This window comes from Dendrobates tinctorius, unplaced genomic scaffold (assembly GCF_039654945.1).
Source record: "Dendrobates tinctorius isolate UK_male_01 unplaced genomic scaffold, ASM3965494v1 ptg000171l, whole genome shotgun sequence".
NCBI lineage: Eukaryota > Metazoa > Chordata > Amphibia > Anura > Dendrobatidae > Dendrobates > Dendrobates tinctorius.
In genome coordinates this window covers 19,031,146-19,043,438 of record NW_027361838.1, presented here as the reverse complement: position 1 = coordinate 19,043,438, position 12,293 = coordinate 19,031,146, and the positions used below count along the sequence as shown (strand labels likewise).

At 49.3% G+C, this 12,293-nt stretch overlaps 1 protein-coding gene across 5 annotated transcripts in view; it reads right to left on the bottom strand.

Annotated features, from left to right (window-relative positions):
- Positions 1-12,293, bottom strand: part of PTPRM (protein tyrosine phosphatase receptor type M) — a 929,698-nt gene that overhangs the window by 700,347 nt on the left and 217,058 nt on the right. For all 5 annotated transcript variants that reach the window (XM_073550942.1, XM_073550938.1, XM_073550940.1 and 2 more), the window contains exon 2: positions 11,232-11,354. In XM_073550942.1, the coding sequence (XP_073407043.1) occupies positions 11,232-11,354 (123 nt within the window). The remainder of the gene's footprint in view (positions 1-11,231; positions 11,355-12,293) is intronic.

Sequence of the window (12,293 nt, the reverse complement as noted above, 5' to 3'; positions counted from 1 at the left end):
CAGAGCAGAAAAACTTAGCTTTGAGATGCAGGAATTAGACTGGTCTCCAAGAATCCAGCAGGAAAATCACCAGCCAGGAAGAAGGGCGTCGGCAGCCTTATATCCAGTCCTCAATTCCAGCCACCCAGTCATCATCTAGCTGCCCATGTGTTTGGTAATCAGCCTCACTACCTTCCTTCACCAGAGGAGGGAGTTCATCAGACCTCAATGGTGAAGGGAAAAATGAACTCACAACAGTACCTTCCCCTTGAGGAGGGGTCACCGAACCCTCATCCATGCCACCAGGGCGATCCGGGTGATCCCGATGAAAGGCACGCACCAATCTTTCGGCATGAATATCAGAGGCAGAGACCCAGGAATTATCCTCCTGACCATAACTCTTCCACTTAACCAAATACTGGAGTCTCCGTCTAGCCAGACGGGAATCCAGTATCTTCTCTACCTTATATTCCATGTTACCTTCAACCAATATAGGGTCAGGAGGTGCCACCACAGGAACTACTGGTTCAACAAACCTCTTCAACAAGGACTTATGAAACACATTATGAATTTTAAATGTGACAGGAAGAGCCAACCGAAAAGAGACCGGATTAATAATCTCCAAAATCTTGTAAGGTCCAATAAATCTAGGCTTAAACTTAGGAGAAGCCACCTTCATAGCGATATTTTTTGATGACAACCAAACCATATCACCCACCTTAAACTGGGGACCAACGGTCCTATGCCGGTTGGAAAACCGCTGGGCCTCTTCCTGGGAGAGAGACAACTTATCCACTACTTGGTCCCAGATCTGGTGCATTCTCTCCACCACAGTGTCAACACCTGGGCAGGCAGAAGGCTCCACCTGCCCTGAAGAAAATCGAGGGTGAAAACCAAAGTTACAAAAAAAAGGTGACATCAAAGTGGCAGAACTAGCTCTATTATTTAAAGCAAATTCGGCCAAGGGCAAAAATGAAACCCAATCATCCTGATCGGCAGAAATAAAACATCTCAAATACGACTCCAAAGTCTGGTTTGTTCTCTCCGTCTGCCCATTGGTCTGAGGGTGAAACGCAGAGGAGAAGGACAACTGAATTCCCAGCTTGGAACAGAAAGTCCTCCAAAATCTAGACACAAACTGAACTCCTCTGTCAGATACAATGTTCTCAGGAATCCCGTGCAAGCGAACCACCTGTTGCAAAAACAAGGGCACCAACTCAGAGGAAGATGGCAACTTAGGGAGTGGTACAAGATGGACCATCTTAGAGAATCTATCACAAATCACCCAAATAACAGTCATTCTCTGAGAGACAGGCATATCAGAGATAAAATCCATTGAAATATGGGTCCATGGCCTCCTGGGCACCGGCAAAGGCATCAACAAGCCACTAGAGCGAGAACAAGGTTTAGACCGGGAGCAAGTCCCACAGGACTGCACAAAATTCCTGACATCATGAGACAAGGCGGGCCACCAAAAAGACCGACTCACCAGATCTCTAGTACCAAAAATACCTGGATGACCAGCCAATGCAGAGCAATGAACTTCAGACATCACTCTCTTCCTCCACTGGTCAGGAACATACAACTTTCCACTGGGACAACGCTCAGGTTTGTCCTCCTGAAACTCTTCCAGAGCACGTCTCAAATCGGGCGAGATGGCAGAAAGAACTACCCCCTCGCCTAAGATGGTAGCAGGCTTAGTCACAACAGGAGAATCAGCAAGGAAACTCCTAGAGAGGGCGTCTGCCTTGACATTCTTAGTGCCCGGAAGAAAAGAGACCACAAAATCAAAACGTGTGAAAAACAAGGCCCACCTAGCCTGTCTAGGATTCAAGCACTTGGCCGACTCCAGGTAAATCAAATTCTTGTGGTCAGTAAGGACCACGACTTGGTGTTTGGCTCCCTCCAACCAATGTCTCCACTCCTCAAATGCCCATTTCATGGCCAACAGTTCCCGATTCCCCGCATCATAGTTACGTTCGGATGGGGAGAACTTTCGGGAAAAGAAAGCACAAGGATTCATTTTAGATGTCACAGGATCTTTTTGGGACAACACTGCTCCTGCACCAATCTCAGAAGCATCCACCTCCACCTGAAACGGGAGTGAGACATCAGGTTGCCGCAAAACCGGAGCAGAAGTGAATCTTCGCTTCAGCTCCTGAAAGGAAGAAACAGCCTCCGGAGACCAATTCAGCACATCAGCACCCTTCATAGTCAAATCAGTCAATGGCTTGGCAATAGCAGAAAAATTAGCTATAAATTTCCGATAAAAATTAGCAAAACCCAAAAACTTCTGGAGGGCCATCAAAGAAGTGGGCTGAACCCAATCATAAATGGCCTGTACCTTGGCCGGGTCCATTTCAACAGTTGACGGAGACAAAATAAATCCCAAAAATGAAATCCTCTGTACCCCAAAAAGGCATTTCGATCCCTTGACATACAGGGAATTCTCCCTCAAAATCCGGAACACAGTCCGAACATGTTCCACATGAGAGTCCCAATTCTTGGAGAAGATCAAAATATCATCCAGATAGATAATCAAAAATTTATCCACAAAGTCTCGGAATATATCTTTCATGAAGCACTGGAAGACAGAAGGGGCATTAGTGAGCCCAAAAGGCATCACCAGGTACTCAAAATGTCCCTCCGGAGTATTAAACGCCGTCTTCCATTCATCCCCCTGCTTAATGCGGATAAGATTATACGCCCCCCTGAGGTCAAGCTTGGTAAACCAGCAAGCACCTCTGACTCTAGAGAATAGATCCGAAATCAGGGGTAACGGATACTGATATTTAATAGTAATTTTATTGAGGGCACGATAGTCAATACGCGGCCTTAATGAACCATCCTTTTTAGCCATGAAAAAAAACCCAGCACCTAAGTGTGAAGAGGGTGGTCTAATATGACCCTTCTCCAATGCCTCCTTAATATAGGATCGCATAGCCTCTTGCTTGGGTACAGACAAAGTGAAAAGCCGACCCTTGGGGAATTTACACCCCGGGTTCAGCTCAATTGCACAGTCATAACTCCTATGAGGAGGCAAAGACGCAGACTCATTCTCACCAAATACATCATAAAAGTCAGCCAAATAGTCAGGAACATCATGCAACTGGGGAGAGGTGGAGAAAACAGGAGCATCACTAAGGGCACACCGACAACCCCAACTCACCACAGACACAGATTTCCAGTCCAAAACTGGATTATGAATTTGCAACCAGGGAAACCCCAGAACAATGGTATCATGCAAATTATGCAACACCAAAAATCTGCAATTTTCTTGATGGTCTGGGGCGACCCGCATTACCACCTGGGTCCAAAACTGAGATTTATTCTTCGCCAAAGGAGTAGCATCAATACCCCTCAAAGGGATAGGCGTCCGCAGAGGTGTCATAGGAAATCCACAACGTTTAGCAAAATCCAAATCCATCAGGTTCAGAGCTGCTCCTGAATCCACAAAAGCTTTGGCGGAAAATGTGGACAGGGAGCAGGTCAGAGTAATTGCCAGAAGAAACTTAGGTTGAACACCACCCACAGAAAACGTGTGTGCACAACGTTTCTCTCGTTTAGGGCAGACAGAAATAATATGCGAGGCATCTCCACAAAAAACACAGCTTATTACGCCTTCTGAACTCCTGATGTTGCGCCCTAGACAAAACTCTATCACATTGCATAGGTTCAGACATTTGTTCAACAGGTGGTAACATCTCTCGTGTAGTTTTGCGTTCACGTAAACGCCGATCCACCTGAATAGCTAATGACATAGAATCGTCAAGACCAGAGGGAACAGGAAATCCCACCATAGTATCTTTTACAGTTTCTGACAAACCCTTCCGAAAGAGGGCTGCCAAGGCACCATCATTCCAGGTAGTAAGGACCGCCCACTTTCGGAATTTTTGACAGTACAACTCTGCCGAATCTCGACCCTGGCTTAATGCCAAGAGGGTCTTTTCAGCCTGATCAATAGCATTAGGTTCATCATACAACAACCCCAAGGCTTGAAAAAATGCGTTCACATTATTCAGAATAGGATCATCAGGTTTCAAAGAAAACGCCCAATCCTGGGGATCGCCGCGCTGCAAAGAGATGACAATTTTAACCTGCTGCGCGGAGTTCCCCGACGAGTTAGGCTTCAAGGCAAAAAATAATTTACAATTATTCTTGAAATTCAAGAATTTAGACCGATCCCCAAAAATACATCAGGAGTAGGAATCTTTGGTTCAGCAGCATGTGAATGAGCAAGATAGGTGGAAATTCCCCGCACTTCAGCAGCGAGCTGCTCCACACGATCAGACAATTACTTCATCTCCATTGAGATAAAAATTCCCCCTACGGCCTCAGAGATATAGAGGAAAAAATCTGCACACAAAAAAAAAAAAATTCTGACACTTTTTTTTTTTTTTTTTTACAATTCTCTCCTGCTATTGAGTACCCTAGGATCTGCGGTAGGGCTGGTGAATGACGGTGAAGCAAGATGAAAACACTAACACAGATAGAAAGATAGGTTGAGCAAATGATGGGGCCCAAGCTAACTACATAGGACAGGATAGGAAAGCTGCTGTCTGCCATCCGCAAAAACCCTATCAAAATGAGCCAACCGACTGATAGGAAAAAAAGGCCCTGAAGTCGCTAGGCTTCAAAAGACTATATCAGCACTCAGGTATATTCTGAAGACAGAGCAAAATATCAACAGATCAGAGACAAAAAATGGAATTCAGCTCACCCCCGGCCGGGGATGGCAGAACTCCCAAAAAACAAGGCAAAACAAAAACAAAACTGAAGAGTATAAAGCAGAGCAGAAAAACTTAGCTTTGAGATGCAGGAATCAGACTGGTCTCCAAGAATCCAGCAGGAAAATCACCAGCCAGGAAGAAGGGCGTCGGTAGCCTTATATCCAGTCCTCAATTCCAGCCACCCAGTCATCATCTAGCTGCCCATGTGTTTGGTAATCAGCCTCACTACCTTCCTTCACCAGAGGAGGGAGTTCATCAGACCTCAATGGTGAAGGGAAAAATGAACTCACAACACAAGACTCAAGGGCCAGGATATTCAGCCTCCTGGCAGGCAGACAAGGTACAAGGCATGACAAGAAGTATTCCTCCAGAGAAGGAGGAAATACACAGAACGGGGCCTGGCTTCCTCAGCAGCAAGATACTAACTGAGATTAGACATTGCACAGGCAATGTTTCAGTGGGTGTGGTGAAACTAAATAGTCAAGGGCTCTAGGTGATTGGTCAGGCACAGAATAGGCAGGTGCACCCTGACTGCATAAGAACCAGAGAGTTCTGGTGCCGCCCCCCTTTACACACAGTCAGGAAACATGGAGAGCAGAAGCACGGAGCACAGGACTGGCAACAGACAGATTTCACACCATGGCTTGAAGTAGAAAGTAAGTTGGTGTGCGGGGGATGGGAGGCCATGCAGTGATGCCAGCAGGGTTGTTACAGTACCCCCCCTTTACGGCCCCCCTTCCTCAAGCCTGCCAGAATGACAAAAAGAAGGAGTACGGGACCACACATAATCCAAGCTGACAGGGCATCCTTCTGATGAGACGAAGTAGGTGTGCCATCTGGAATCACCGAGTGCCAAGTTTCTTCGTGCCCAACAGCTTCCAACACAGAGGGTACAAGGACTTCTTTCTCCTGATTGGCAGAAGGCAGGGACCTGGAAGCTTCAGACTTGACCCCTACATCAGCCGGCCAGCTAGAAACAGAAGACACCTTCACCGAGTCCAACTTCAGCCTGACATGCCAGAAAAATTGGACTTCCTCCTCCCAGTTAGTGAGAAACGGAGATATGTAGGTCACTTTTCCAACCTCTTCACCCACCTTCCAAATGGAAGCTGGAGGCATACATACAGGGAGCCACTTCAGCCTGTTACCCTGAAAAAACTGGTCCTCCTCTTCCAGGTTAGAGGGTGAGAAAATCTCTGTCTCAGTATTTTCACTCACTGGCCACACGGGGGTTGAGGGCAAATACTTAGGACCTGTCTTCAGCCCGTAATCCAGGGGAGGACAATGAAGAGACAGGGATGCTCCTGGGAACAGATCACTGGTATAGTCGCTGGAGACGTGTGAGGAGACTGACACCGCTTCCCCTTCTTCGGAGATGTCATCACCCCTTGACCCGACGACTAGCAGACCAGATGAAGAAGGCGATCTTGCTGACTGACTCTGACGCAAGGGAACCAGACACCTCTTGTCACTAGATTGTTTCAAGCGCGGTGCCCTGCTAGGTTTCCAGACATAAATGGGTACTAGAATCTCTGGAACAGAGTGACCCATGGGCATACCAGTCAGCAAGTGGAAGATGAACTTCCTCATGTATAAGGCTCCGACCTGGAGCTGTAGTTGTCCGTGCAGGACTAGACTGTTCTCAAGTAGGGCTGGGCCACCTCGAGACAACGCCCACGCCGGCTTTGGGAGCTGTATGACAGAGACCACACACTGACTCTGTATGACTGGTGACTTAAACACACCAAAGCTCCCTGAAGGCAGAGAAACAGTCAAAGAGTTTAATGGAGAGGGAGTACTCTCGCCAGGGGCAGCCTCTCCTACTGGCCCAGGGTTCTGGAGCACAGGCTTCACAGGGCAGAGGCCAGATTCCGGCTGCAACTTGGCCCGCTTCTTCTTTTTAGACCTCTTGGATCTTGCAAGGGAGGCCGCATCAGCAGACTGTGGAACAGGTGATGGCTGGACGGTCATAGATGGCTGAGATGTTTCACCCACAGGTTCCTCTTGTCTAGTCTGTCTCTGGAAGTTTGGAGGGGAAGACTTTTCAGGAGCGACTGGTCGAGGCACATCAAAGACTTTAAAGAAGGCCACCAGGAAGGCCCCCAGGCTCAAGACGACAGGGTCCCCTGCTTCCCAAAGGGGACAGATCCACATCAAGGCATCACCAGCTAGGTAGGACATGATGTATCCCACCTTGACCCGGTCAGAGGGGAAACAAACTGCATTCTTCAGGATGTAGTGCAGGCACTTTTTCAGGAACCCTTGGCACTCTTTGGGGTGCCCATAGAACCTAGGTGGGTCTGCTGGGTCATGCTCTTCATAGGCCAGGAGCTACTCATAGATGGCTCTGGAGACTATGAGTGGTTCAGAAGTCTCAACAATTAGAACCACACAAGGCGGAACAAACTCTTCCGGTGGCTCACACTGGCAGGGAGAGAGTTTATCATGCTCTGCGAGCAGAAGGACATGGGACTCAGCGGGGACCATGGCCTGTGCAAACTGTCACGCTCGCGCCTTGACTGAGTGGCGCGAGCCAGGGGGTTGTGGCCCCACTGTGCCACAAACCAAACTACCCTGGAAGGGGCGTAACTACGGCAGCTACCTCGGTCTTCACTGGAGCCTCTGATGGTGAGGTCAGGCTTGTGCGGCAGGTAGCTGCAGGGTGCCACTCCAGGGTGGTGTCTGGCTGTGGCTGCTGATCCCACTCGGGAACAGGACACCTGGACAGGTGCGAGTGACAAGCATGCTGAGACACAGGGCAAGCTGGCACGGCTTGGAGACACAGGACAGGCGGGCACGGCTTGGAGACACAGGACAGGCGGGCACGGCTTGGAGACACAGGACAGGCGGGCACGGCTTGGAGACACAGGACAGGCGGGCATGGCTTGGAGACACAGGACAGGCGGGCACGGCTTGGGGACACAGCAGAAGCACGGAGCACAGAACTGGCAACAGACAGGTTTCACAGCATGGCTTGAAACAGAAAGTAAGTTGGTGTATGGGGGATGGGAGGCCATGCAGTGATGCCAGCAGGGTTGTTACAGAGGCCAAGTATTCTCCCTGCCCCACGGCCGATATAACTGAATGGAGAGACTCCATTCGAAAATGTCTGATCCTGATGAATTTATTCAGGAGCTTCAGGTCCAAAACAGGCCTGACGGTCCCATCCAATAGGTTGGAATAGAAGCCCTGAGCCCTCTCGTGCTCCGGCATGGGGATAATGACTCCGCTGTACAGGAGTGACTCGATGGCTCCTAGCAACGCCCTTGCCCGGGTCTCCCCTTTGGGAAGGCGGGAAAGAATCGTCTTGGGGGGGTGCCTGACAAACTCTATCTTGTACCCCGAGGACACCAGCTCTGTCACCCATGAGTCGTGTGCTACGGAGACCCAGACGTGGCGAAACCAGAGTAGGCGGTTGCCTACTTTGCTGATGTCGCCTAAAAAGTGCTTCAAGTCATTTGGCTGAGGATCTTTGGGACCTGGTTCCCCTCGATCTGGCCTGGCAAGCACGCATCCTCCCCAACGGGTTGGCTCTATATGAGATCTGTCGCTCCCTATCCTGGTTGGAGCAACATGGAGCGGCGGAGCTGGCCGCTGTAGTCCACCTGGGGTTGCAAAAGGCCCGAAACCATGCCTGAAACTGGTGGCGAAATGGTGGCTTGACCCTTTGTTGAGGGAGAAAACTACTCTTTCCCCCTGTGGCATCGGAGATGAGCTGGTCTAATCTTTCTCCGAATAGGCGGCCGCACTGATAAGGCAGGGAAGTCAAGGACTTCTTGGAGGTAGAATCGGCCCGCCATGCCCTTAACCATAGCGCTCTTCTAATAGAAATTGCATTTGCGGCTGCAAGCGCCGCGCAATTGGCCGCATCCAAAGAAGTATTGATTAAATAGTTCGCAGCCATAGTGATCTGACTCACGATCTGATACCTCCGCAGGTAGGCGCCTATCCTGCAAGGCTCTGTTCAATGATTCTGACCAAAAAATCATGGCCTTGGCTACCCATGTTGCCGCGAACGAGGGAGAGATTGCTGATCCTGATGCTTCAAACACTGAGCAGGCCAAGCTCTCTATGAGACGATCAGTGGGATCCTTAATAGAAGAACCACTAGGTGTCATGATCCATGCTGGATCATGACAGATAAAAGCACATGTAACCTTTTTTTTTTCCTTAAGCTATGTGCTTAAGTTTGGTATTGCCCTCGGTGGCCATTAGGATTATTACACAGTGGTGTCTTTTGTTCTAGTTTGCCCCCAGTGGTGGTGAGCGTCATTGCACTCTGGTTTCTTTAGTTTGGTGCATTTGATTATAAAGCAGGTGTGATTGCTGGCTCTTACCTATAAAAGAGTGTCAGGTGTTGCAATCACTGTTGGTGATAGTGTTCATTTCAACCATCCTTGGTGGAGGAAGGATCTAGAGAGAGGTCCTGGCAGGTCAGTCAGAGCCCTGTTGTGGAAGGAGTCAGAGGGGATTTCCTTGCAGCTCTGACAGAGCTTGGTGGCAGCTATTCAGGAGGAAAGCTGCATTCTGGTGGTGGACTCTGTTGCTGGGAGCAAGCGCAACAGAGCAAAGCTAAGTGGTGTTTCCCTGTCTGTATTTTTTCCTGGTGTGTATTAGTACAGCGGTGGGGCCAGTGCCTGCATCACCCAGCTCCCTAGCAAGGGATAGGTGTAGGGTGTGCTAGGGTGACAGGTATCCTGATCAGCGCCCGGTGCGGAACCGGCCTAGGGAACGTTAGGAGTGTGAGAGACACTGATTCAGGGGAGTGCAGGAGGTCTCCACATCCCCGTTCCCTATCGCAGGGCCCACCATTGAAACTGTTTCCCCTTTCCCCGTGTCTTGTTGTTTTAGTTACTGGCCTGCGGGCCGTGTCACACAGGACAGTTTCACGTGCCGTGTCTTGTTGTTTCAGTTACCGGCCTGCTGGTCGTGTCACACAGGACGGGTCCACGTGACACTACGTACAGACAACAGGGTCTTAGAGGCCAAGCGTGACACGGGCGGATCCACCGTTGGGTATTCCGTCCATTTCTTACAGAGATCCGGGGCAAACGGATACCTCATCTCGAGTGCCTTCTGGCCCGAAAAACACCTGTCTGGCCATTCCCTGTGTCGTTGCACTATGTCCTCGAACTCTGGGTGAGTGCAAAATACTCTATGCGGCCGCTTAGCCCACTTAAAAGACACCTTATGGCCTGAAGCCAGGGTGGAATCATCCTCAATCCCCAGCGTCTGATTGACAGCTTTGATAAGGCTGTCCACCATTTCTCGACACCCCGGGGTATCTAGGCTCTTGCGAGGTGGAGGACCCCTCCAAGACAGGCGAGCCGCTACCCCTGCCCCTATCTGGGGCACGAAGGGACTCGATCGCTTTTGTAAGCGATGTCATAGACTGCGACAGTGATATGGCCCATTCCTTGGAACACTGGGCGGGCTGCCGACCACCCTGAGGAAGCGTGGCCGGACTCAGGATACGCCGTTATGCGCGCCGGGGGGGGAAAGGGACTACCTTCGCCGGCCGCACGAGGCTGAGGCCTCCAGCCCTGTGGACGCTGCTGCAGGAGCCCTCCCCGGCCATCCCCTCCATGACGATGCGGCAGGTGTCGAAGATCCCTCCAGAGCAGGTAGAGGGGAGGAGAGCCACAACCAGGACGGTGCAAGCACCCTGGCTCCATCGTTGCTTACCCGGAATGAGGAGAGGGACCGTCCGCCGCCTTGCAGCACCGCAGTCTAGCATTGGTGGAGCAGTGGGGGCCTCACAGACTATGCTTGTGCCTCTGTATAGCCCATGGTTTCAATACCTAGGGGTGGTCAGGGCTAAGTCTGGCATCGTGTCCCATGTTGCAGGAGAGGATACGTGGAGGCGACACTCGCACATGCTCGCCCGTTGATGGTTTGGGGAAATCAGACCCTTTCGATAGGGTCCGTTGCCCCTGTCTTATCTTCATGGCAGGAAAAAAATAAAAATGTCTGGGAAAAAAAGACCAGACATGTCCCACGTTGCGGGAGAGGATACGTGGAGGCGACACTCACACGTGCTCGCCCGTTGTTGGTTTGGGGAGATCGGACCCTTTCAATAGGGTCTGTCGCCCCTGTCTCATCTTCATAGAAAAAAAGAAAGAGAAAAAAAAAAAGAAGTCTGAAGAAGAAACGGACGTGTGTGCCTCCAACGGACACGAAGCCTGAACTGGTTTCAGTCCGCAATCGGGGCAAGGGTATATACGGCGGAGGAGCTAACCTCTTTTTCTCACTTAGTGTCAGCCTCCAGGTGGCAGTAGCATACACCCCACAGTACCTGTGTCCCCCAATGAGGCGAAGGAGAAAATGTTATGGTTCTTTGAACAAGCGGAATGATTGCGTCATTAAGCCATTATATACAGACTCCTTATAAGTTATCCCCAAGCACTATAGATGGTGGTGAGCTGTCGCATTCCTATATTTTGGCTAGTTTGTTTACAGTATCTCACAAGTCTCAGTTTGGCCTTTTTACTTGCAGACAAAAAATAAATAAGTTTCACAAACCTGATGGCATCCAAGAATCTGTGTGTTGCCTCCTCAATGTGTTCATCTGCTCCCATTTCAGGTCATTGAGCTCCAACTGACTGTAGCCACACGACTGAAATGGCTCATCAAATGTACAGCTACCTGAAAACAGAATAAGACGAAAATAATACATTAGCTTAAGAGATCACCACTTTCAGGGAAACATATTTCACATAGACCACACAAGTGGTACATAGCAATTGTACACTCAGCCATTCACAGACCATAGGTAACATAGATAAATGTGTATTCCATTTACTTATATTAGAATTTCTTCTACAAGCATTTAGAGGCTTTCACTATTGAAAGGTTTCAGAAAAAAATATTTTCAGGCACTCTGGTCTACAGTCATAATTCATCTCCCTCTGCTTATCCTTCCCTGTTTCTCTGTACTCGCTGTTTTACATTAATATGAAGAATGGTATATGGCTTTGGAGATCTTTTTTCAATCAATGAGAATGACCAGCCAAGTGTAAAATACAATATAACAACTCCTGAAAAGGATCGCTGCACAGGTCCTAACAACCAATTAAAGCAGCATGAGGTAGGGGCTCAGACTTTGCACTATTGTTTCAATAAAAGGAATGTTTTATCACCAAGAGATTATCACTGCCTGGACTACAGCTCATGTGAGCCCAGGGTCAAGTACACCCCATGTTTTGATAAGCAGCTTACTGTCAATAGATAATGTACACAGAGAGCCCGGTGCGGGTGTGGTTGGTTTCTGAGCTGGGCCACATCTGAAAACTCTGCTTATGTCACAACGGCTGTACCCAGTAAACTAAGTGATACATCCTTGGATTCAGGGTCTCTTTTTCTATATCATGCCCTTTAAAAAGGGACGAGACTAACCCATTTTCAGGGACCCCATTCAGCTATATGGCTACATGGGGAAGATGTCGATAGGTCATATATGATTTTGGACTGCCGATTGCTTTGTACTCCTGGAGATTATCCGCCATCAGAGATGTCTGTCGGCGGCTTTCTCATAGAGAACACAGGGGTGCTCAGTTAAACGAGCGCTCCTGTGTATGGGAGAGA